This window comes from Pyxicephalus adspersus, chromosome 5, assembly GCF_032062135.1.
Source record: "Pyxicephalus adspersus chromosome 5, UCB_Pads_2.0, whole genome shotgun sequence".
Lineage (NCBI taxonomy): Eukaryota > Metazoa > Chordata > Amphibia > Anura > Pyxicephalidae > Pyxicephalus > Pyxicephalus adspersus.
The window spans coordinates 93456437-93482814 of record NC_092862.1 but is presented as its reverse complement, the minus strand read 5'-3'; the positions used below and the strand labels follow the sequence as shown (position 1 = coordinate 93482814).

Genomic DNA, 26378 nt, shown 5'->3' with positions numbered 1-26378 from the left:
CAAGTAAAAAGGCCTTGAATTCCTGCCTACACATAATATAGAAAACTAAATAACAAGAGTCAGTGGTCATCAAGTTTTAAAACATTTTAAGATTTTTTTTCCTGTAAAAATCTTTATAGTTGCTGCAAAGTATAAGGTCAATACATCAAGATTTATTTTGCTAGTATTTGCACTGTGATCATAGCTACAGACTTATTTTATTATACCCCAATTGTGGTATTTTTTTTAACAACTTTTATATTGGCTTTGCTTAGTTCAAATTTTTTTTATCTGCCATTTGCTCTTCATTCCTCCAACCATCACAACAGAATCTTTGTACAGTTTGATGTAGGTCTTTTACTTTTTATTGACAGACATTTTTCAGGATGCTAAAACTGTTTTCAGAAAATGGTAGAGAATACTTAAAAGCCCCTATTGGCTAAAATCACAGGACAACTGTTCTATATCCTTTTAGGCTTAAATTTTTTTCCAACATTTATTTTTCCATATTGTAATTACTTAGCATGTCTATTGAAAACCCAGGTACCCTGTGCTTTCACAGGAGGAAGGAGAAAGTCCTCTACCCCTTGTTAACTTATACAGGGTGTCTTCTTCTCACTCCAGTTGACAAAGTGGCTTAGTGAAGGGAAGGCAATTCTAAATTGCTTCAGGTATGAGAATTAAAATGAACCAGCTGGTTAGATAAATATTTATTACATTTGGATGTTGAGTAACTCAAAATCCTTGATTTTGATGTGTTATAACTGCAATTAAATTAACCTTCCAAGTTGTTTGCAAAGCAGAGCCAACCCATCAGATAATGTATTGCAAGGTCTGTTAGGGCCAAAGCCAGACAAAGATTATTACTCTAATACATAAACTAGAACATGGTGAATTTATACAAAATTAGCAAGTGCATTTGTGCATGAACAAAGATGGCCAGTCTGTCAATGTTTATACATATATGTTATAATATATGTCATGGCAGATGCTAGAAAAAAAAGTGGGTTTGTTGCTCCATGTTTTTTTTAACTTTGTGGTCTTGAAGATTACACTGTACAATCCTTGCTATATACTAACACATTACACAAGCCCTATGTTAGGAATTTCTGACATTTTTGGACTTGTCTAGTTTGCAGAATGCCACCATTTCCCTCCGGGATGCTGTGGACAATAAAAACTGATTCTTATATGACAAATGTTTGGTATATGCAAAGCACTCATTTTTCTATAGTTTAGCCCTTTCTGAAATTTTCTTTTTTGCTTCCATTGTACTGTACAGTCATGTTAAAGCAGTCTCTTTTGTCTTTGCTACATGACGCACACTTTGACATTACCAATCTGTGCAACGCTGCTTGTCTCCAGAAGGCCTTTTGGGAGCTGGGAGGTGTATCTTTTTGGCATAAGGCAGCCAAGCAAGGAAAACATTAAAAATAATTGCTTTGACAGTTAAGGAAAAACTAAGAAGGGGTTAACAGTAAAATTATACTATCTCTGTATCTATGTGAATAAAATTTAGATCTGTCTGGAAATCTTAACCAATTAAGTCTGATTGTAGTTTGGTAATCTCTTCTTGAAGCTTTGCTCATCTGTACTGGTTGCCATTTAAATTTGACCCTACATAGGAAATGTCACTCACTTGGATGGACAGATTGATAGCTCTTTCACATTTAGCCTCAAATAGTAGCTGGAACAAAAAACTAATCTTCTCTCTGAAAGAGCTGGAAAGCCTTGTCTTCTAGACAATGTGTAAAGCAACAAGCTGTAACATAAACCCCATTTACGTATATACATTTCATAACTTTAATGGTCATACTTACTTTACCTAAAAAAGTATATAATAAAAAAAGATGAGGGATTTAGGGCTTGTAAAACAAGTTATAATATGAAACACATACTTTAGGTTACTAAAGTTCTAGTTAAAGCATACCTAAACTCAAAAAACAAAAAGTCAAAAGAAGGTTGTGCTAATTGACAAAATAGTCACGCAATGTCTCTTTTCTCAAAAAAATAAAGTCCTGGCCTGATGCTTTTTTGGTCTTTCTCTTCACTTTACGACACATAGGACAAGCAGCGTGGAGCTTGGGTCTATGTGCACTGTTGCCACTTACAGAGCCTGTCATCCAAGACATTGTAATTGCTGTGCATGCAATAGCCGAGAAACATTGCCATGATCTTTGAAGTCCACTGTGGAGTTGCCGGCAATAAAGGAGAATTTCTCTGATTCAGCCATACCAGGTTTTGGACCTGTCATCGCTGCAAGGTGGCTGCACACACATAACTGATGCAGATTATGGCAGAACCTCACCCACACTAACAAGTATAGTTCCACTTTAAGCTTGACAACAGCAATTATTACTGAGGAAAATTGATCAAAGTCAAAGATAATACCATCACTGTGGTTCTTATGGTGGTTCTTATAACCAGGGTGACTGTTATGTTTTACAAACTGCCTAGTATACTGGTTAGTATGTTTTAAAAGGGCCTACATGTATATAAAAAATAAATAAATGAGTAAAGTGCCACTGCTGGCTGGGGAAGTTTGTTGTTTGTCAACAAACCTTGCAGTCACAGCTGTTGTATGGCTCACATAATTTGAAGATCTGCAGTTGTAAGTGAGAATACAGCTTCAACATGGAATTTGGAGTGACTAGGAATGGTAATTCACAGACTGCAGCCGTCTATTGAGCCTGTGTGTATCTCGTATTATTGCAGGCCATTGATAGGTCCATGTTTGGATTAAAGTGAATAACACCAATAAAATTTAGGAATCTATCCTTTAAATAAAGTAATATTTTGTTCAAGCCTTCTGAAAAGCAATCTTATCTAACAATGATCAACTATGTTGAACAACATTTATTAAACTGTAGGTATATAATTATAATACATATAATTCACATACAATGTACATGCACAGTAATTACTTCATTTGTATTCTGAGCACATAAGTAATATATGTAAAAACACAGCATTGATTTAGAAATGAAAAAACCTGTGAGGCTACTTACCTTGAAGCGGTTGATCAGATCGTAACGTGTTAGTAATTCATAAAAGATGAACTTAAGTGCATGATCACCGCTAGCATCATTTAGTGCAAATACATCAAAGGACCACTTGTCAACATTCTGCAGGAAAAAAAACACACATGGTTCAACATCCTATACTGTTGACAAAAATATGTTTACAAAATTGTTTGAATTCTTGTTACAGTCATGCAGCTACTCAAAGAAAAAAGGTAAAATGTATAAACTAAAAAAGTGTTGTATGTAATGAAATCTACCAAAAAAAAGTTCAAAATTTAGCCAAAGCATAAAACAGGCACAATTCAGAATCTACCTAGTGTGGATAGAGATACCAATTATTATTAGCCAGTGTTTATATAGCGCCAACATATTACACAGCGTTTTATAAAGTCAATTGTCATATCACTGTCACTCAAAGGGGCTTACAATGTAATGTCATAGTCATATGTCATTAAGGTTATCTAAGGACAATGCAGAGGGAAAGCAGATTAACCTAACTGCATGATTTTTGGGATGTGGGAGGAAACCAGAGTGACCTGAGGAAACCTACACAGACATAAGGAGAACATACATACTCCTTTCAGATTCCTGACCGAGATCCGAGCTGTGACCTAGTGCTGCAAAGGCCAGAGTTCTAGCCACTGAGCCAAATGAGCTTCCCGTGTTACCATGCAATACTATACTAAATACTGTAACAATAAAAAAATATGGCAAGAGTTCTAATCATTCTCAATATGTATACCTTAAATACAGACATGAGATTGCTCAAAATGATACAGTGGGTATTTGTTTTACCAATGGTACTAAATTTTAACCTATAATCAGGGGATTCTATAAGTAAAAATAATGCAAAAAATGTTATGCTTTTGAAGTAACTTCTAACGACCTCTATCACTAATCTCCATTTCAATTATTATCCGTTTTGTTATAGTTCATTTACATTCCTAACAAACCATAATTTATTTTCATGATTGCAAAATTATGCCTTTATTTTTTCTTTCATGCTTTGCAATATTTTTATGGTCCTAAAAAGCAGCAAAGAAAAATGGCCTAAGGTAGTATATCATTATAAATGTTAGTAGAACACGCCCCCCACAAAACAAAAGATGGCATTATGAATTACTAATTAATGTGCTCATTCACACAGTACAACTGTCTTACAATGAGATCATTTAGACAACACTGAGAACAGTGGGCCTGATTTATTAAAGCTCTCCAAATCATTACCAGGTTTGCTATATCACCCAGGTTCACTGATGAAATATATCTTCCCTAACCTTGGAGAGCTTTAATAAATCAGGCAAAGTGTTTGAAGATTCACTTCAGTTTTGTTAGCTCAGTAAAGAAAGTTAAATGCTCACTATATTTCTGATTCCAATCATTCCCAGCATATAAGTATGCTGCTAAATGTAAATATAATTGAGATCAGGCAGCTAAGTTTGTTTTATTGCAGAAGAGATGTAGCCTGTCTGTTCTGCAATAAAACATTCAGGGGTATGAGGGCAGATTCCTTTCCATTTTCCATAAAAGGTAATTGGAATATATCTGAGCTGCTCCTCTTTGTGTATGTATGGAAAACTGTTTCGAAGGAGAAAAGAGAGGGACTTCAGGCTCTTGTTTCAAGTTGTGTATTGTTTTAAAAAGCAGTTTAACAGACTGGTGTCATACATCAGTACAATAGTGTGTTACATCACAAAGGATCATTCCCCATTGTAAAATCATGGGGTGGTGATTGGCTAAGCTGAGCAGTTGCGTTCTTGGCTAGAAAGAAGGTGTATATGAAAAACATCTTGTTATCTGAACCGTTTCGCCACAGGGGCTTCCTCAGGGGTAAATATCAAGCGTAGTATATTGTCAAAAGTGAGGTGGAGATGTTGTCACAGATAGGTATGACATAGATGATAGGAATAAATGTTGCTACTGATGTGGGTTTATTTGTTTGCAGATGATGCCTTGGGTTAGAATGTAGTAAAAAGTAGGGATGTTTCCTTGTCTTTAAATGCCAAATGCATCTTGCTGGAATTGGCTACCAAAGCGCTTTTGATATTCATATATATATATTTGATTTTCAAATAAACCTTCTTTCTAGCCAAGAACGCAACTGTTCAGCTTAGCCAATCACCACCCCATGATTTTACAATAGGGAATGATCCTTTGTGATGTAACACACTATTGTACTGATGTATGACCCCAGACTGTTAAACTGCTTTTTAAAGCAATACATAATTTAAAACAAGAGCCTGAAGCCTGACTCCTTTCTTCTTCTAACCTGTTGTTCTGCAATAAAAAGAAAAATGCCTGCTTCATGCAGTTTTTTGTTTTTTAAGTCTTATTCTGCTTGAAATTCTATTCTGAGTCCAAACAACTCCAGGGCGTTTAGCAGAAATATTTTGAAAATAGCCAACAGTTTTTACGGTTTGGAATCCAATAGTATCATTGGTATTTTTTTTTTCTTAAATCCATCACAGGTAATATATCAATGTTACTATTGGATTCCAACCAATAGAGTAATTCAAATTAAGCTAAGCAATATCTACATAGGAAACCCTGCTAGGCTTAAATAGCTTTTTTTTTTTTTTTTAAATAAGCACCTAAATCCAAATATTCTAATTTACTTGTAACAACTTGTAACTTGCTTTCATATTAGTTTAGGGAAACTTTTTCATATCATTAAATCCCCTAAATATTTACTCATTGGGTCATTTAATAAAGCTCTCGAAGACTGGAGAAGGTACACTTCAGTGAACCTCGGTGATCCAGCACATCTGAAATGGATCTGATCCAGAATTGAAAGCATTTGCTAACAAATAGCAATTAACTTTCAAGGAGTCCATTCCAGGTTTGCTGGATCACCCAGGTTTACTGATGAAAGTATACCTTCTCCAGCCTTGAAAAGGTGACCGTTAATAAATCAGGCCTATTAAGGGTATACCTTTGGTCTGCTTGGATTGGATTGAGACTTTGAACTTTATAAAGCCTCTCCAAAGCCCTCTGGCTGATCCTTTTTTCTTGATTCACATCATTCTATGTCAGTTTTTTATTACCTACAACTTCAATATATATACATTGATTTTATATTTGTTTTTCTTGATCATGCATACATACTTATATGAAAAACTGGAATATTATTACCTTATGTACTGTGTGGTAACATAGTCTCTTTGATTCAAATACAGTCACGTGACACATTCAGTCTCCATTCCTCTAAGGATTGTGAAACGTGTCAGGCACAAGACTGCCTTACCCAACCTGAATAAAGTGTGTGATGAATACTTACCTGTACCAAACATTTAGCCTTTGATATCGCAATCTACTGTATGTTACACAAACATACACTTGTATGGCCATTTTGTTAACTTTGTTAGCAAATGTCACTGAAACCCACTCACTTCTTGGTTTCGTTCTTTACTTAAGCACAAATGCTTTTTTGTCTTCTGTAAAACTGAACATTATAGTGCAGACTTAGGTTTAACAGGTTAAAATCGCATTTCCTTTGGTAGTAATATGTACCTACACAGCAAACTTTGGCCTCTAGCGAGCATTAATTACTTTCGGACTACAAATGATGGTGTAAATTCCGTCTGTAAATGTTCTTGCAAAGCTCAGTGTCATTATTATGACTGTGCATTAAAGATTTACATTTTTACATTGAAAGTTTCTCTTATGCTCAATATCTGTCAAGGGTTATGTCCCAATTCCCAGTAGTCACTTCAATGAACAGAAAGAAAAATGCTATAGTTTTCCTGTAAGTGTGCGAGTGACTCATTCCTGACAAATGGCTTATAGAACCTAGCTCAGGCAATATGATTGCTGTCATAAAAGTTTCATAAAGAATAATTGCACGCTCAAATCAGATGCTGACATTTAACCCAAGTATACAGAAAACTAGTATTTAACTTCAAATACAGAATGTTGGCACTTTTATTTATTTTGACATTGGAACAAGCTTTAGGTATATGAATTAGACATGCCAAATATAGACATATGCTAGGATTTTTCTGTACAAGGGCAATAAGTTAAAAAATAGTAAAATACCTGCAATGCAGTTATAAGAGTATGTCCTCTGTAAATCTCATCTAAGGGACTAAGACATTTCTTGACATTGTTCAAGCAAAAAACTATTTTCTATCTAAACTGTGTAACCTTACCAGGTACTGCTGCAACTTGTAACAATTGTACGGACTGCTTTAGGTATAGCTTTGATATTACATGTACTAAATCTATGCTCTTAGGTCTAGACTTAGGTCTAGAGATGTCAATAAAGTTCCATGGTGGCTTGTGCAAACAAATCTGTTTATGCAATTATGTTGGAAGAAGGTAGGTAGGCAAAGAGGTATATGTTTAATATACATGAGGCTTAACTATTATTTAATAGAACATGGGCTAGAAAGCACAAATAAAGGTACTTCTGTAAAAGTTTAAACAAAGAATAAATCCATATAAGTTATGAAGTCTATCATGTACGCAGAAAACACCCTGTACCTTCCCTGACCAAATCATTCATGTGTGTCTTTCACCTTCTTCCCTTTCCAAGGGTCTATGTATGCAAAGTACCTCATTCCTGCCCAACCAATGAAGTGATTTAAGACCAAACCAGGAAAAAAAAAGAGTAAATAGTGAGGAAGCTGAGATGTGAAAATGCTGAAGGGAATGCTGGAGGAGACTGTATTGAAGGTAAATTTGCTAATATGTAAATACCTCTCATGAAAAAAATACTAAGTATACAGATGCGCAAATTGGGCCTGATTTATAAAAGCTCTCCAAGGCTGAAGAGGATGCACTTTCGGTTAACCTGGGTGATCCAGCAAACCTGGAATGGACTTCTTAAAGTCATTTGCTATTTATTAGTAAATATTAATCCTGAAACATATCTATTTCAGGTTTTCTTGGATCATCCAGGTTCACTGATAAAAATGTATCCTCTCCAGTCTTGGAACGCTTTATTAAATATGGCCCATTGACTTTAGTTGCGCTAATGTTAGCAGTGACACATACTTTTTCATCAAGTTGCAGATAGAAATTGGCCAGTAGTTTGTGGACACTGTCCTTGTTCTCTCTGATACAAAACTGTCCTGGCACTGGCCAACTCTCTTTGAGAATTAGGAGGTTGCAGATGATACAGTACTGTTTTTGGCCTGCACCAAATAGGCCAGCAGATGGACATTTTTAATAGGGGTAGAATTGGCAAAAACTTACTAAAGAGAACACGTACAGTCAGGGATTTTACTCTGAGAATTAAGGCACTTCAAATAAAGCAGTGTATAGCTGGCCAGTAGGACAGATTCAATCAAGGAAAATGGGTCTAACCAATGTATGCTCCAAGCCAAAAAACAGATGGTAAATAATAAGTGCTCTATTTTAAGCACTTCAAACATAAAAACAGCTGCATTAACATAAAAGAGAACCCCAAAATACTACTCCCTGTTTTAGTTAAAGGAAAAAAGTTATGGACTGAACAGCAGGTAAAAGTAACCATTGAAACAATAAAACAGAAGACAAAAAAAGTGCACAATAAGAAAAAGAGGGCAGCAGAGGTGTTGAGTGCCCAAAAAGCCAGCAATCTGAATTATAGGACACTTTCCTGGCATTAATTCCTTCCTATATGTGTTTTGATGTATTTTGTCTGTTTTTCCTATGCTTTCTTTTCTATTTCAGACAAATGAGTGTTTTACTTTATTATATTACCTTTAAAACAGCAATAACCGCAGGTGGATAGCTGAGTCCAACCATGTTTGATGTCCTTCTGTACATTCTGTAAAAAATTAATATTTTAGCATATTATTGCATGGTGTGAATGTTATGGATTATATTCCCAGAGAAAAGAACCCTTAAATTATAAGAACATTAATATTTATAACTGGAACACTAAAAAAATCTTAGCCTTGTGATTTCAGTGTATGGTTGAATCAGTGTATGATTGAACAAAAAGCAAATTATGCATGAGTACTCGGAAACACAGGCCATTGTCATTCTTACAAAACATGAATAAGCATGACCTACTATTAGAATAAGCATGCTAGTACCACTGTAGTACTAATATCATTTTTTTCTATAAAATTCTGCTTAATTTAAATCACAATTATATATATATTCTCTGTTTCAATGAGATATGTTATTAAACTAACAAATAATGCTGCTGTGAATATTATAGCCTTTTTATTCTCCTGCACACAGTGGAATGTGTGATCCTACAATTACCAAGTAGATACTGTATATGTATTACAGTAGTTCTTATTTTATTTTAACACAATATTATTATGAGGGATATGACAAGCAGTTTGGTAACACACATGAATGAGCAAAATCTTCTCCAAAACATCCACGTGAACAAAGCTAGAAATTATTTAAAGATCTGAAATTCTTAGTATGTAGAAGAATATTATTAGTATTATCAAACTATACCAAAAACCTTTTTTTGATGTATATACCCATCAATAGGGCTGCAGGGCTTCAATAGAGTAAAATAAGCAGGTTAACAATGGGGAAACAGGTGGGGTTTAAATATGAACAAGTCTGCAAGAAAGGATGTATTTTTCCTATTAAGGTCTTATTTACAAGACCAAATTACAAGCATTCCATATAGATTGATTAACAGAAGTTGTGTTTCAGGTTTTATTTTGTATTCAGCAGGGCAATAACAGCTTGAAAATGACTAGCCTTTGTGGCCAACAAAGACATTTGTCTTTTCTTTATTTTTTATTAAACGTCCTTAAGGAAATGCAATGCTGTTCACAAAAATTTAACTGTATAGTTCTCTTTTGCTTGAAATCTTAAAACCTTAGCCTTTGGCCAATTCCTAAGTTTGTTTTTTATAAAAAGTAGCAGGGAGCCAAGAGATATATTGTACACTGCACAATACCTGCTCAAACGTAATATTTGAAACTAAAAGATATAGTGCTCTGAGTTTTTGTGCTCCTACTTCTTGCCATCCTTTTTTTGGCATATATATATATTTGGTGCCCTTCTAAAAAATTCCACCCACTTCTCGTTGGGAGGAAATGTTGGAGACTCTGCCAGGTGTATATTCCTGATCGTGCATGGATGTTGAAGAATCCTCCCAAAATTAGATAATTTTAAAATGAGAAATTCTAACCTTTGCAGGTTGTCAATAGTAATGGTGTCCCCGAATAGAGGTATCTAACTCCTTTTTTCTGGTGTCACCCATCAAATTAGATTGCCCCTAATTTTTTTTGTAGGAGGCTCCAGACTTCATTTATACTCCTTACAAACTTTTAAAACATTTTGAAAAGTAGAGTTACACTATAAATGAATATATGCTCTACAAAAAATAAATCTACATAATATGTACCTATATTTAAACCTTTATTTTATAGACTTTAATCAACAATGTTTGTTATAAATAAAATGTTGTACAGCTGCAGTTATTTTATTGCAATACAGATTACAGTTTTGCTAAATATTCTATCTGCGAACTGTAATGAACTGAATGGTAATGATCTCTTTAATAAATGCTATCATTTTATATAACATTATATAACATCAATCTAGATATTAAAAACGTAAAAAGTATTAGTGATAAAGTAAACATTACTTTAAAAGTCCAAAAAACTTATGGGAGTGTGATTTATCTAATTGTTGTATTTTATGATATATTGAGTATTATATTTTTACAGTAAATTTGTTTTTAACTTACAGAACTTTCCTTCTGAAGAAGTGTTCCACATGTTCCACGAAACGTGTTGAGGATACAGCATTGAAGTCAATGTATTAACTGAGTGTTGTAATGTATTTTAAATATTTTTAACATATTGTATATTTGACAAAATTAAAGAATCATGTTTGTTGTTAAGCAGTGCCTTTAAAGTCCACTACCTTTTGCAAATTAAAATGTATTATCTTGCCTTACCTTTCCACAAATATCCCAGCCTGCACTGCATGTACAATGCTTCTAAACCTTGGCTTCTCTTCTGTTCTTTTTAGCATCATCCCCATTTGTCGTGTAAAGGTGGAGGCCAACCAGTCTCGAACTTCTGAAGGAACCGAATCTGACTGGATGTCACTGAGTTCATCTTCTGTGTCCAGTAAACGTCTGGTAAAAAAATCAATCAATGGTTAGAAATGAGAAATCCCACACTATATATGTATTTATGAAAGCAGGATGACACATAATAAGGTAGGTTGATTGTCTTTTTTGGGAGATTTTATCTCTTATCCAATCGTTGTGAATGCTCCCCCAAAAGGAGAGTTTTTTACGAATGCCTTTAAAAACTTAAAAAAAGTTCTTCACTGCAGTGACATCATGATCCTTCCAGCGAAATCCTAAGAACATGATTTAGCATAGTACAGTAAATTCTCATGAGATTTGGGATCCAAGAATCTTTTTGGAAGGATGCTCCCCTTGCCTAGGTATTATGGGTGGAACATTGAGGTAAAGTAAATATATGTACTTATCTTCCACAGTTTTAACACTTAGCATAGGGGTGTGAGCCCTGGTTAATTAAGTAAATAATAATTGTCAAATGTTCAGGCTTATTTAAAGGTAATTTGCAAAGTGCAAACTACTGTATTTCAAACCAAACATAGTATATGTAACTAAATATTTTAGAAAACGGTCAACATAGTTGACATGGGCAGTTTATAGAAATCTTTAGGGGTTGTAAATGGGATAGTTTTTTGTGTCTGTTATGCAATTATACATTTCATCTTTCCTTACTTTCTCATAACCCTTAAAAACATTGCACAGTTCAGCCCCTACTAGGTTCAATGATCTCTAACTTGAATGCTAGGTGTATTTTCTCCATTCTTTGATGGATGGGTGTTACGCCAGACAAAGCACAATGTGAGCATGTAGTCACTAGTCCCACAATAATCCCATAGATGTGCGTAGAAGCAGGAGTTTATAGCAAGTACAAAGCAAGAAGCCATTTTTCTTATTTATAATAAAAAGAAACAGTGATTTATTGTTACTAGTGATTAGAGACTTCATCTTCTAGAGATAAAGCCTGTGTCTTAGCCTATACAGCCTTTATCTCAGATTTAGCTTTGTCAAGCTCCAAAAAGCTGGAACTTTCTATGCAAAGTTGTCCAAAATTTTTCTTAATAAAAATCAATTTAATAGGTGAGGAAAGCTCCTAAAAACTACCTAGGTATATTGGCAAAAACAGCTTGGAAATGTTCAAACCTTTATCTCATTCCTTGTCTTTAACTTTTAGTAGATTTTTAGGTATCAGCTGCTTGATTTTTCTTTACAGTACAATGAAAGAAACTGTATCTTTGCAGAAAGTTAAATATTCATTTTAATTGCCTATTACTGAAGCTTGAAACTAAAAAATAATTATAGACTTGGTAGAAAGAAATATATTTATTGCTATCTGAAATTAAACTGTAAGGAAATATCCATTTACAAATGAAAAGTTGCTGGTGTATGACTTTAGAAATATATACATTAATTGCAATTACATTTTATACCACAGTTACAAGTACATTTATATTGTTGTAATAAATGACAATGTTTTTTAATATCATAGTAGCTCCTTTGTAAAAAATATATTGTTTAACAATTAGTAAATTCAAACAATACAGAGGGAGCTCATGGAGAATCAGTCTATCCTATCAGTCTACATATGTGTGGATGTTCATGTAGCAAAATAACAACTCAAGTATTGGTAAATATTTTTAACAAAAAAACTACAATATTTGTTGCCAAATTTCATCCCTGTGTATCCAAGTGTTTTCCATTGCAATCTTCATCTGATTGTGTATGGTACGTCTCCCACTGTAGAATATTTTATTGCACCAACTTAAATCTCCCCATAGATTTATCTGTTCACTTTCCCTTAGTTCCAACTGAGTGCACATTGATATTTATTGCACTTCCTGGCTCTCACTGAAACATGGCTTTCCTCTTCTGACTCTTTCCTATGGAGGCCTGCACTTTACACATACCCCTAGACCTGACAACAGAGTAGGGGGTGGTTTGGGTCTCATTACACCTCCTTCCACTATCCTTCCTCAGCCAAACTGTTCTCCATTACCTCTTCATTTGGACTCACACAGAACATAAACAGCCCCACACACTTCGCTGGTCACACTTTAGACCTGGTATTTTCCAAACTCTGCAACCTCATCCTTCTTGACAGCTCGCCATTTCCCCTTTCTGATCACAACCTTATCACCTTCAACCTTGCCCCCCTTTGCCACAACCTGGTCAATGGCAGAGAGATATCTGTAACCTTGACCACAAACTATTCTCACACTGCCTTACGTCCCTAACCCCCACACTCACTAAAATCACATCTACAGATAAAGCTGCCACTCGACTCAACCACACTCTTTCTCTGGCTCTGGATAAAATTGCCACTGCTGGCTTCCGCTACCCCCGTACCTGGCACAACAATCACACCAAACAGCTACAAAAGACTGTTCGTGCAGCTGAGTGCAAATGGAGAAAATCTGGCCTCAGCGCTGACATAACTTTAACACAGAGCTCACTGTCACCAAGCAAAATGATTTCTCTGCTGTCATTTTCTCTCAAGCTTCTAACCCACACAGCCTCTTCTCATCAATTGACTCCCTCCTAAACCCCACACCTGCTCCCCCCACAACAACCTTCACTGCCCAAGACATTGCCACCTTCTTTGGAGATATAATTGACAAATTCGGACATGATATCTCCGTTCACCAGGCCACTCCAAACATATCCACCCCTTCCACCAGTATGTCATCACTGGCCTCCCTCAGCCCTGTTACTGTGGATGAAGTTTCCTCTCTTCTTCCATCATCTCCATCTACTACCTGCTTGACCCAATTCCCTCTGATCTACTCCGTGCTCATTTCTCCACCCTGGCTCCCATCCTAACCAAACTTTTCAACCTCTCCCTTTGTACTGGTATCTACCCTTCAGCTTTAAAACATGCTATAATTCTCCCTATCCTGAAGAAACCCTCACTATACCCCTCCCTACCTTCTAGCTACCATCCGTCTATCTCCCTTCTTCCATATGTTTCCAAACTTCTTCAGCGCCTTGTCTACAAAAGACACACCAATTACCTGATCTCCAACTCTCTTCTTGACCCTCTCCAGTCTGGTTTTCGAGCTGCCCATTCCACCGAAACAGCCCTTTACTTACTGACCTCCCCAGAGCTAAGTCTCAAGGCAACTTTTCCCTGCTCCTTCTCCTTGATCTTTCCTCTGCTTTTGACACTGTTGATCAACCCCTTATAATACAAATCATGTGCCCCATTGGTATCAGTGACACTGCCCTCTCTTGGTTTGCTTCCTATCTGTCTGACTGCTCCTTTCAAGTTTTATTTAATGGTAATTCCTCCGCTCCCACTCTCCTCCCTCTTGGTGTTCCCCAAGGGTCAGTCCTTTGACCAGTTCTCTTTCCTCTTTACAACTCCTTTCTTGGTAGTCTCAGATCCTCCTGGCTTACAGTACCATCTGTATGCTGATGCTCAAATCTATTTGTCCACCCCTGACTTGTCTCCTTCCATGCTGCCTGTCAGCCATCTCATCATGGATGTCTGACCGATTCCTGAAACTCAACCTGGATAAAACCGAACTCATTACCCCCCCCCAAATCTCCCCCTGACATATTCCTAACTGTTAACAACACTGTTATTTATCCCTCCCCTCAGGCATGTTGTCTTGGCGTTACCTTTGATTCTGCCCTCTCATTAACGCCGCATATTCAGAACATTTCAAGGTCCTGTCACTTTCATCTACGCAACATGTCCAAAGTCCACCCCTACCTGTCCCCAGAGACCACCAAACTCCTTGTACACGCTCTTATCATCTCTCGTCTGGACTACTGTAACATCCTCCTCTCTGGTATTCTACTAACCCCACTCTCTCCTCTACAATCTATTATGAATGCTGCAGACAGACTCATCCATCCTTGCCCTGCTCCTCTTCTGCTGCATCTCTTTGCAGTTCTTATCACTGGCTTCCATTTCACTTTAGAATCAAATTCAAGCTCCTGTACTTTGCCTTCAAATCCCTCCACACCTCTTGTCCCACGTACCTGTGACCTAGTAAAATATACTCCCCCAGCCGCTCTCTCCGCTCCTCTGATGACCTACAACTGACTTCTTCACTCTTAACCTCATCACACGCACAGCTCCAAGACTTTTCTGGAGCTGGCTCAACTCTCAATGGTTATCCTCATCCCGTTCGGCTTGCCCCAACTTTCTGCTCATTTAAAAGAGCACTCATTTTTTCAAACTTGCCTACCCATCTTTTTCTGTCTTTTGAAACCGTCACTACTTCCCATCACTACATATATCCCCTCCTATTGTCTGTTAATTCCCCCACCTCCTAGATTGTAAGCTCTTCAGGGCAGGGTCCTCTCCTCCTGTCTGTCACTGTCTGTATTCGTCTGTCATTTGCAACCCCTATTTAATGTACAGTGCTTCGCAATATGTTGGCCCTATTTAAATCCTGTTTATTATTATTATTAATATTAATAATATTAATAATAATAATAATAATATGTGATATAGGTACAGTGGGGTAATAACCCATCCAAGTAAATATTTGTGTAAATGTCCCAAGCAAATGTCACTTAAGTAGTCTAATTAGTAAAAGTGAACGTTTAAAACTTTGATGTTGGCAAAATTAATAATTTTGAAGAATTTTATTCCAAAATCACTTATTCTTATTCACAAGGAACCAGTATGGGTCTCCCTACCTTGTCTCATCAATATAGACTGACTCAAGCACAGTGGCTGCATATTCCAGGTTCTTTTTCAGGTCCACTACTGAGGCTTCTCCTCTCTCCAGCTGTTTCACCAAACATCGTAACCTGCATAACACATAAAAAGAAATTATCTTTTAGAATTGCAACATTGTAAAATCCATACTGAAATTTAAATATTAAAAGCTTTGATAACTTTAATTTCAAATATTATGCTCTCATAATTACTATTAAAAGTATTCTTGGGGATACATTATAATTAAAAATGAATTATGGGATACTTAAATAGTTCTCTTATAAGTGTAATTAAAAGATGACATTGTTGTTAGAAGTGAATAATATGCAAAATTATCCCCTGCTGTTAAACGCAAACACCAACTCGAGTATCAATTTCAAAGCTTAGGGCTTCAGTTATAGCTACTTTCAGCAAACAGTGGAAACTAAATATATTACAATACCTAATTAATTTGGTAGTGAACGTGAAGTGCACATTTACTTTGCCAAAAAAAGACCAAAAAACAGGTTTGTTAACACAAGGGGCAAGCCACATCCAGAACATTTGATTCTCCTTGCCTTACCATAATGCATCATTTGGTGCTAAGACAGCTATTGTCAGACCTGATCACTGTCACACGGGGGCTTAGGAAAGAAGGAAGTGTAGGCGTATCAGTCTGCATAGGCCACTAAATTTCAATTAAAAACTGAAATCTTGTAAATACAAAAAATTGTGACCAGGCAGGTCCTTTTTCTCAGAAGGGACAGGCATTGTCCTTTCCGCAATAAAATAAACGTACTTGTTGGAATTTCTTTTAATTACTCACCTGTCCTCAATCCGTCAAAGTACTGCCAATTTCTTTGAGATGTTGGATCCTCAAGTATCTTGATTGGCTAGGTACGCATGACAAAACTCCTACACATGCACACAGTTCAATCACCCTTAGAAGCCCCAGGGAATGCCAATGATATGCCCTTCATATCCTTTGTGAACAGGCAGCTAAATATGTTTTATAAAAATCTTGCTATTTTTAGTTGTGGAACTATGGTCCCACTTTTAAGTTATTGAGGTATAACTCGCACAGGAATCTAGCATTGGATTATGGTGGAAGGGAGTACAGAAAAGGAAAGTTCAAACTACATATGGTCCCCTTTGTAGTATTGTCAAAGTACAAAAAACATTCCTCTGCAGGAGCCTAAAGATGCTGAAATCAGAATTTCTGGTTGCAAGTACCGGTACTCTTTCAATGCATCTTTTACTTTAATTAAAATATTTAGAGAGTAATATTGCATCATTAAAATTAAAAATACACATTATTTACTAAGGTCCAAGTTAGCTTAGGTAAATTAGAATATTATTTTAAATACTAAAATACCTTTTTATTACCATGAATGAAAAACATTGTTACCAGACTCCCTTCTATAACATAAAGCCAAGGCATTCTATTGACCACAACTAATTCTCAAACTGCCTTACGTCCTTTCCTGGGCGTAAGGCAGTGAAGGCTTTCTTCAGAAGTTTATATCTAATAAGGTTGGATCTTGCCCTGTATAGATGCTGGTAAATCCAAAGGAGTTTGTGTAATCTAAAATATACATTACAGCAAAACAGAACCATGTTTCAGAGCCTGTGTTGCCTGAAACATTTATATAATGACCAACTTACCATAGTGTAGTTTAGTTTTAACAAAGTAAAAGCAAACTAAGGTTATTTACATAATAATTATTATTTTAACATAATCTGAAAATGTTTTTCAAGTCTAACTACAGCTGTTTAAATCACATAATGGCTTTTTCATATATATTGGTGCTTATTCCTTAGACTTAAGTGTCCTTAACAATTAATACGTGATGCTTTTATGGACTGCTTGTTCATATAAAAGATCTCCTGAAGTTTTTACTTTTATTCTGTTCTACATCTGTGAGATTAGTTCCATTATAAGGTTGCATTTTCTCAACTGCCTTGTAGTACATTTATGTATTCTGAGATGATTGTTAAAGATTAAAAGATTAAAATCCACCCATAGAGCTTAGCTGATACAGCTGGTCTTCTATGTGCTGATATATATATATATATTTATTTATTTACACATTTTTTACAGTGGATCTAATTAGAAAATGTTTGGTCAACTTTAACTCTAATATTTAACTTTAAAATTGGTTACAATACAATACTGGTTATGTATACAATAACAATATTTCATTTAAGAGTGATATGATATCATAGTCTGATTTTGAGTATCCATATTAGGACATGGACATGTAAACATAGATAATTCATGTAAAAATGCTTATACGCTTAATGCTTATATAAAATTTGCTTATTAACCTTGCAATTATTTTAACACTTTTCTCATTTTATGTGAACTAAATTCTACAAAATATATGGTATTGCTCAAACTTTGCATTTTTAAAAGTTGGGTTCAGCGTGTTAAAGCAATGCAATCCTAGGAGGAAGGATTGCATTGTATTTTTATACTACTATAGAAAGTAAAAATTGCTCTTTTAGCAAAGTTCCCCTTTTTAACATTACCCCAGCTGCGTGGCCATCTTGACTCAGTGGAGCCGTTTAAAAAAATCAAAATTTCTGGGTGCATCTTTGCACACAGACACATTTTCAATCTTGCCTAATATATCCCAACAAAATACTCTTGATATCTACATATAGAAATACCTGGACACCATATGTGGTGTTAATACTGTTGAGACTATAAAATGTAGGAACCCATATTTTAAATTCCTTTCATGTGCCTTGATCTTGACAAGAAATGACCCTAGCTCTCATAAATGATTGCATTTGTAAAAGAAGCTATATATATATATATAAGAACCAGATAAAAGTCCGAAGTCTGGTACAGAGATGATAAAGAAAAAACATTCAATACGGCTAGTGTCACCATAGGGTAATTGTTTTATGTTTGCAGAGTTTGTTTTAGCCTTGCGCTTCTCCAAAGACAGAGAACTTTTCCTCTGCTTTATAATGTAACTATGAAGTCATTATACTGGTACATTACCTATTAACCCTAGGTTTAGACATCCTCTAGATGTATTTTGTTTCTTCCAAAGCCACAAAGCTTTTGTTTACTAACAGAGAAACTTTATTCTTCTTTATTATTATTTACTTAACAGAGAAACTCAAATTTAGCTGGGTTTTCTAGCAGGGCATATGAATCATTTTCAATAAATAATACCTATTATTTTGTTACATTTTATGAAAGCTGACAATGACAATGATGTCCATTTCCAATGATTCTATGGATACATAAATTTGTGATACATGGATTTGCTAAGCAACAGCAGCTATGTACAGCAAATTGGCAACTAGAAAAATGTTATCAATTTATAATTTTATGATTGTTTCAGTACTTTGCTCAGTTACTGGCAGATTCTTTATCAAACCATATTCTGACTATTTATCCAAGGATAATCAATCAATCCATCAATGAAATCAGTGCAAAGAAGTATTATCAGTGTTATTCATAACACTAAGTAGGGCTGCTTTAAAATGGAACCTATCATATTATTTGTTGTTCTCAATAAATAAAAAGTGCCACACCTGCAAAATTCTAGTTGTAAGTTATTGAAGCTCTAAGAAGAGACATGATAAATAGCACGCAAGGAACCTACAACATTTACTCAGATCCAAAATATTTGATTATAAACCAAGATACCTACTTTTACCTTAAACAGGAAACTACATTGACTTGACTAAATATCTAGGACACAAAATGTGGCCGTAATTGCTGATATTCAAAACAGTATTCAATGTGAATGCCAATATCATTAATTAAAAGGGGAAAAATTAAAATCATATGCAAATTAAACTTACTAAAGTTATCGTTTTACTAAGGTAGATCTTTTGGGATGTAGGATTCTCCCTAGGAAGCTGGTCGTGTGGGTTCTAATGATGCAAAGATTAAATAAAACTCTGTACTTCTTGAGATCCAGGGGTTTTATTAACATCTTGTGTAGTATGGCAAGGCTAATTAAGTAAATCATGCTAATCTCATGACTCTGGGGGGTAAGGAGCTTCAGCCTAACTTCTGTGCATCATCCATTCTGATAGCTGAGTAGATTACAGGGCCTAAAAATTATTTTGTTAGGAACAACATACAGATACCCAGACTGTCTCCTGGGGTGACACAACTGTAATGCCCAATTTCAGTATTGTGTTTATTCTGTTGCTAGGCTGTACTTTTGATGCTTAAATATGCATCCCATATAAACTGGCAGGCACTTATCCTCATTCAAACTAGTTCAGACAGATTTTGATTAGTGCCTTATAAGGCCTCACTATACACCCCACTGCAGGCCCAGGGCACACAGCCCAAATCCCTGACAGTATTAAACCCAACCCCACAAGTGCCCCTGTTCCCCTGTTTTTTACACACGGCTGACTTTCCTTCTACACATATATCTTCATGTATATACCAAATTTCCTCAACCCACTAAACAAGACACCCAGTGTTTGGATGAGGTCATTAAATCCTCTGACTTGTGATTTATTCTCTCTTTGTGTTGGGAATCCTTCCAGCAAGCAGGGAAAAGGATCAATCCCAAAATTAGGAGACGTCCAGAAAGCAAATAAGGGATCACAACTCTGACTGGATGACTACAGCACTTATGCCGGAGAATCTCTGCACATATAATATTTAGGTAAACTTATGTTGACTTTAAATATGTTGATAGTAAGACATTTCAAATGTATAAATGTATATTCATGATAGATGTATGATAGCAATAGAGCTTCATTTCAGAAGTTACTGTTTGAATATTGGGGCACACTGGCTCTTGAACACATTGGGTACTCTACAAGCTCCACACAAATACACACAATTTTTACATGTCTGAAAGCAGTTTATCAAATCATCTGCTATCAGTCATCATAAGTCATCTACTCTCAGTCATTATATCATCATCAACTGTCAGTCTATATTAATGGGTGAACTCAGGAGGCTCAGGAGGGTTCAATAATAAATCTGGTTTGCAAGCCTTTTTTATTCAAATCCCAAAGCAAGTTTCTTTAGTAAGACATTAATATTAACCACAACATTGGCTAGACCTGTATACCAAAACATGTTTTCCTTAGCGTTGGGTTAATTTTGTCTTTTAACAACCCTTTGTATAATTTGAACAAAACATCTCACATAACATCTGTTACTGTTTATATGTGAATAATTACTGTGTAAGTAATTGAAAACTGCATCATTGGTACCCATGAGAAATCACAGTCGACTAAAATAAGCTTTTTCATGACAGCCAATTGTTACAAAAATGATTGATTCCATTTTTCAAAATACTATTTTACAAGCAGCAGGCAGCTTCAAGTGTCAATATCTCCAGCTTAAACATAGATTTATACAAATATAACTCACATCACCACTAGGTTCTTATTTCTTTTACACTTCAAGCCTTGACACGAATGATTAATAGCACAATATGCCTTGTATTTTAATGGTGAAAGTAGTGAAAATTATTCAGCGAGTAAAAATGAATGTGTGATATTCTCCAGGAGGAAGTGATATGTATATGTTGACAGTATGTGCACCAAAGGCAGATGAAAATATGAGGAAGTAAAATAACCCTAGTGATGAGATAAAAGTAATAAGGTATAGTGGATATTGCAACTACTCTGAATGAACTAGGGATGGGAAAGGTACTGCTTAATTTTTTATGTGGTATAATCACTTTACTGACACTAGGTGTGCCATAAATCTACTGTAAATGTGTACGTCTTATTGCCTGGTGTTTACAGTATGTACTATTTAATGCAGTTTGCAGAGAAAGAAAAGTTGCTTTGGAGACACTGGATCATTATTTAAACAATGCTTACAGATAAAAGTTATATACTAGAATAAAAAATTGTTTCCTGAAGACACCACTCTGATATCAACATGGCCACTCCTGAATTCGTTCAGTTGTAGGATGTTTGTGGATTTCTTCTAATGAACCACCCATTTTAAATGCCCTCATAACATTTTCAAGGCCAGGGTTTTGGATGAGCCTGTGGAAAACCCACCATTTCCTCATTTTGAGATATTCCTTGGTGTGTTTGAGTACTGTAGTCGAATAACATTATCACTCTCACAATCACAATGCCTCTCAATATTAAACATAGTACAGTATTTCTATTGTCAGAGATCAATGTGATCACTAAAAACACAAAGGGAAAAAGAGAACCCAATAATGTTGTTGGAAGGTTTCAGGACCTGATGTGCTCATTGTTCCATTACAACGAGAAGACTTAAGGAAAATATGAAGGCAATCCCTGAATTATGCTTGTGAAAGAACTAGTACTTTGGCTATCAAAATTATTCAATGGCTTTTTATAATTTATAATACACTTACCTGGAACAAATATACAGATCAAGAATCTGATCTGATTTCAATCTCACTTAACTTGTTGATTGCTTGTTCTGGGTCAGTAACACAAAAAGTGTTGCAGCAAGAGATATCCAGACAAGCTTTTTTTTTTTTTTTTAACAAATGTCAACAACTCTAGCCCTGTATTTGTCTCAGTAATGCTATTTCATCATAAGCATTTTATGGAAATGGACAGGAATTAGATTAGAAATAGTTCTCTGTTTTGCAGCAATTTGCATCTTTTTTTAAAAAATACTGCACTGACCACAAATACATTAGACATTTACTCATGCTGTGACTTTATGATGTATTTTTTCAGAAAGGAACAATGACTAATTCCCCAAAGACGCAGAAGATTTATGCATCATGATTACACACAATTAATCAGATTTTATCGAAAAGTACTTTTTTTGACCACTGGTATGGTAACTGGTTCATTAAACATCATATTAAAATATGTGTCACTTGAAAAGTTTAATTAAATCATCATTACATATGGCAGAATATAATAAAAAGCTGCTATGTAATTTATTCATCTAATTAAGCAAATGTCATTATTGTTTTAACTGTGGAATGTAAAGATACATATGAAAAAAATTCATATACCAGGATGGAGACGTTAAATGGGTAGGGATATAGGCATTTAAAAAAAATGTATGGAAAAATGTGTGTGTGTGTGGGTATGTGAATGGTGAAGCAAAATAGAAATGGCTATAGGCATTTTATAACATTTATGATAGAGTTTATGTGGAAAGAAAACTGTATTTACCTAAAGGTGGTTTAGTATATCAGCACACTTTAAAATGCACACATTAGGTGCAACACGACCATACTATATATTACCAGCTCACGCAAACTCATACAGTCATACCATAATGTAAATATATACAAATATTTGCTGTCATCAGCCAACACACTAAATATGCAAATAGGTTTTCCTGACAATCACATTAAATAGTTGCTGATCCGTCAGAAAAGGGAGTATGACATCCTCAAGATCTCTGTTACAAAGCCTACTACTATTAGTGCAAAGTGTTGACTCCTAATACCCCCGATTCACACTGCTTCCATTTGTACACTTCTTACCTTCATGTAGGTATTGAATATATGAATTCCTTAACAGCTAGGGCTCTGTTTATAAAAACAGGGAATCTGATATTTCCCAAAAAATTCCAAGGTGGAAAATCAATTACTGCTATTGAAACACATTGACCGGGAAGCTCTCCACCAGAGATTGTTTCAGGGAATCAGATTCACTGCTTTAAAAAGAGACTCCTTAGAACTAATTGTAGTTAATGTTTTTTTTTTAAAAAAAAAATTTAAAAATGCTGATTTTTTTATCTATACAGAAAACATAGTTACATAGTAGGTTAGGTTGAAAGAACACATAAGTCCATCAAGTTCAACCACTAGAGAAATAAACATATCCCAGATATAAAACCCTATAAGACATAGTGGGTCCAGAGGAAGGCAAAAAAAACCCTGGTACAATTTGCTTCAACAGGGTAAAAAAAATCCTTCCTGATTCAATGAGGCAATCGGATGTTCCTTGGATCAACAGTCACTGGTATTTTTACTTTAAAGCCTTAATACCCAGTTATGTTCTGTGCTTCTAGAATAACATCCAACTTTTTCCTAAAGCAATCTATAGAAGTTGCTGAAACTACTTCTTGAGGGAGCTGATTCCACATTTTCACAAACCTTACAGTGAAGAATCCCTAACTTATCCGGAGCTTAAACTTCTTTTCCTCTAGATGCAAAGAGTGCCCTCTTGTTCTTTGTAATGATCTCAAAGTGAGTAATTGGGAAGATAGTTCTCTGTATGGACCATTTATATATTTATACAGGGTGATCATATCCACCCCTAAACATCTCTTCTCAAGGGAGAATAGATTCAGTTCGACTAATCTCTCCTCATAGCTGAGCTCCTCCATTCCTATTATTAGTTTAGTTGCTCTTCTCTGCACTCTCTCCAATTCAGCAATGTCCTTTTTGTGAACTGGTGCCTAAAACTGGACTGCATATTCCAGATGTGGCCTGACCAATGCTTTGTACAGGGGCAGTATAATGTCTCCATCTCTGCAGTATATTCCTCTTTTAATACAAGAAAGTACTTTGCTAGCTTTAGATATTGCAGCTTGGCATTGCATGCTGTTAAGTCTATGATCTACCAGAACCCCCAAATCCTTTTCCATTTCTGACTCCCCCAAATGTATTCCCCCTAGACATTATGAAGCATGCATGCTGTTAGCTCCCAAGCGTATCATTTTACATTTATCTATATTAAATGTCATTTGCAACTTGGCTGCCCAATCAAACAGTACATCCAGGTCTGCTTGTAGATTATAGACATCCTGTATGGATTTAATTCCATTACATAGTTTGGTGTCATCTGCAAACACAGAAATGATACTTTTAATCCCAAACTCTATTTAATTTATAAAGATGTTAAACAGTAAAGGTCTCAACACTGAACCCTGGGGTACACCACTATTAACCTTAGACCATTCAGAGTATGAATCATTAATTACAACTCCCTGGATGTGATCTTTAAGCCAGTTCTCTATCCATTTACAGATTGACTTTTCTAAACCTATCGACCCTAACTTGCATATTAACCGTCTGTGGGGTACAGTGTCAAATGCTTTAGCAAAGTCCAAGTACACTATATCAACTGCTATTCCACTGTCTACCTGTTTTCTTCCTCATAAAAAGAGAGAAATTTTGTTTGACAACTTCTGTCTTTCTTGAAGCCATGCTGACTATCACTTATTATATTATTTTCTAGCAGAAACTCCTCTATGTGGTTCTTTATCAAACTCTCTAAGACCTTTCCAACTATGGACGTTAAACTAGTGGGTCTATAGTTACCTGGTAATGACTTTGCTCCCTTTTTGAAGATAGGAACCACATTGGCCTTACGCCATCGGTACCACATTGGCCTTAGGCCATTGGTCCATCGGTACCTTGCCAGTGACTAAAGAGTCTCTAAAAATTAGAAATAATGGCTTTGAAATAACTGAGCTCAGCTCTTTAAGGACATGTGGATGTAATCCATCAGGTCCTGGTGCTTTGTCAATCTTAATTTTTCCCAGCTGTTTCTCAATCGTATAAATTCTGAGCCATTTTGACTCATTTAAGGCAGTGACATTGCTATTATGAATTTGGACTTGAGCTTGTGTACACAGAGCTAAAAAAAAGTGTTTAGTAAATCTGCCTTGTCTTTATCCCCAGTAACCAACCCAGCGACATGCTTGAAGGGGCCTACATGCTCAGATCTGATCTTTTTGCTATTTATATATTTGAAACATTTTTTGGGGTTTGCCTTACTTTCCTTTGCAATCTGTCTTTCATTTTGAAGTTTTGCACATTTTATCTCATTTTTACATCTTTCGTTAAATTCTTTATAGGTTTCAAATGATGAAGGTGATCCTTCATTTTTATATTTTTGGAATGCCCTTTTCTTGTTCCTTATGGCTTTTTTAACATCAGGTGTAAACCACATTTTATTTTAGCCGCTTAAACTTATCACCCATTGTAATAAAATTTTCAGTTTGCTTTTGTAGACCAGACTTGAAACATTCCCATTTCTGTTCTGTGTTCTTTGAGGACAATATTGTGTCCCAGTCCAAGTCATAGAGAGCCGCCCTTCATAATGGAAAATTTGCCCTCCTAAAATGAAATGTTTTCAAATCTTTCCTGTTCTTGCTTCCTGTTTACAGCTTACATTAAATTAAATCATATTATAGTCACTTCTACCCAGATTCCCTTTTATTTGCACATTTGTTATAAGCTCCGCATTGTTAGAAAGAACTAGGTCCAGCAGAGTATCATTTCTAATTGGGGCTTCTATAAACTGTACCATAAAATTTTCTTGTATTAAATTCACAGATTTCCTCCCTTTTGCTGTTCCTGTAGTGCCATTACTCCAGTCAATGTCAGGGTAGTTGAAATCTCCCATGATTAAAACACTTCCACTTTTGGCTGCTTATAAATTAGTGTATGTTGATTAGATTTTGATAGGTTCAATGAGGATTGTTACTTCATCATTAAAAGTATTTTCTACTTGTGCTGCTGTCTGCCTTGTCCACTAAAATGTCATATTGTTCTATTTTAGTGGACAGGAAACACATGTCAGATAAGCAAAATCAGTGAAGTTGTTTCTTTCTGAACTTTGTAAAAGTTATATTTACTACATAAATGTAAAATCTGCACATTTCCTCCTATTTTATGCCCTTAGATATGATGCAAATACAGCAAATAAACTGTTGATTGGCTACAAATATAGTTTATTTCTACATATCTGACAACACAGTTCTGAATTATAAAGCACGTTTTCAGCCATGCCTAATTTCAACTTA

The 26378-nt window shown here is 35.4% G+C and overlaps 1 protein-coding gene across 5 annotated transcripts in view; it reads right to left on the bottom strand.

Annotated features, from left to right (window-relative positions):
* Positions 1-26378, bottom strand: part of PDE1C (phosphodiesterase 1C) — a 435454-nt gene that overhangs the window by 89468 nt on the left and 319608 nt on the right. For all 5 annotated transcript variants that reach the window (XM_072412144.1, XM_072412147.1, XM_072412145.1 and 2 more), the window contains 4 exons: positions 15655-15768; positions 10870-11052; positions 8688-8754; positions 2988-3104 (listed from right to left, as the gene is read on the bottom strand). In XM_072412144.1, the coding sequence (XP_072268245.1) occupies positions 2988-3104; positions 8688-8754; positions 10870-11052; positions 15655-15768 (481 nt within the window). The remainder of the gene's footprint in view (positions 1-2987; positions 3105-8687; positions 8755-10869; positions 11053-15654; positions 15769-26378) is intronic.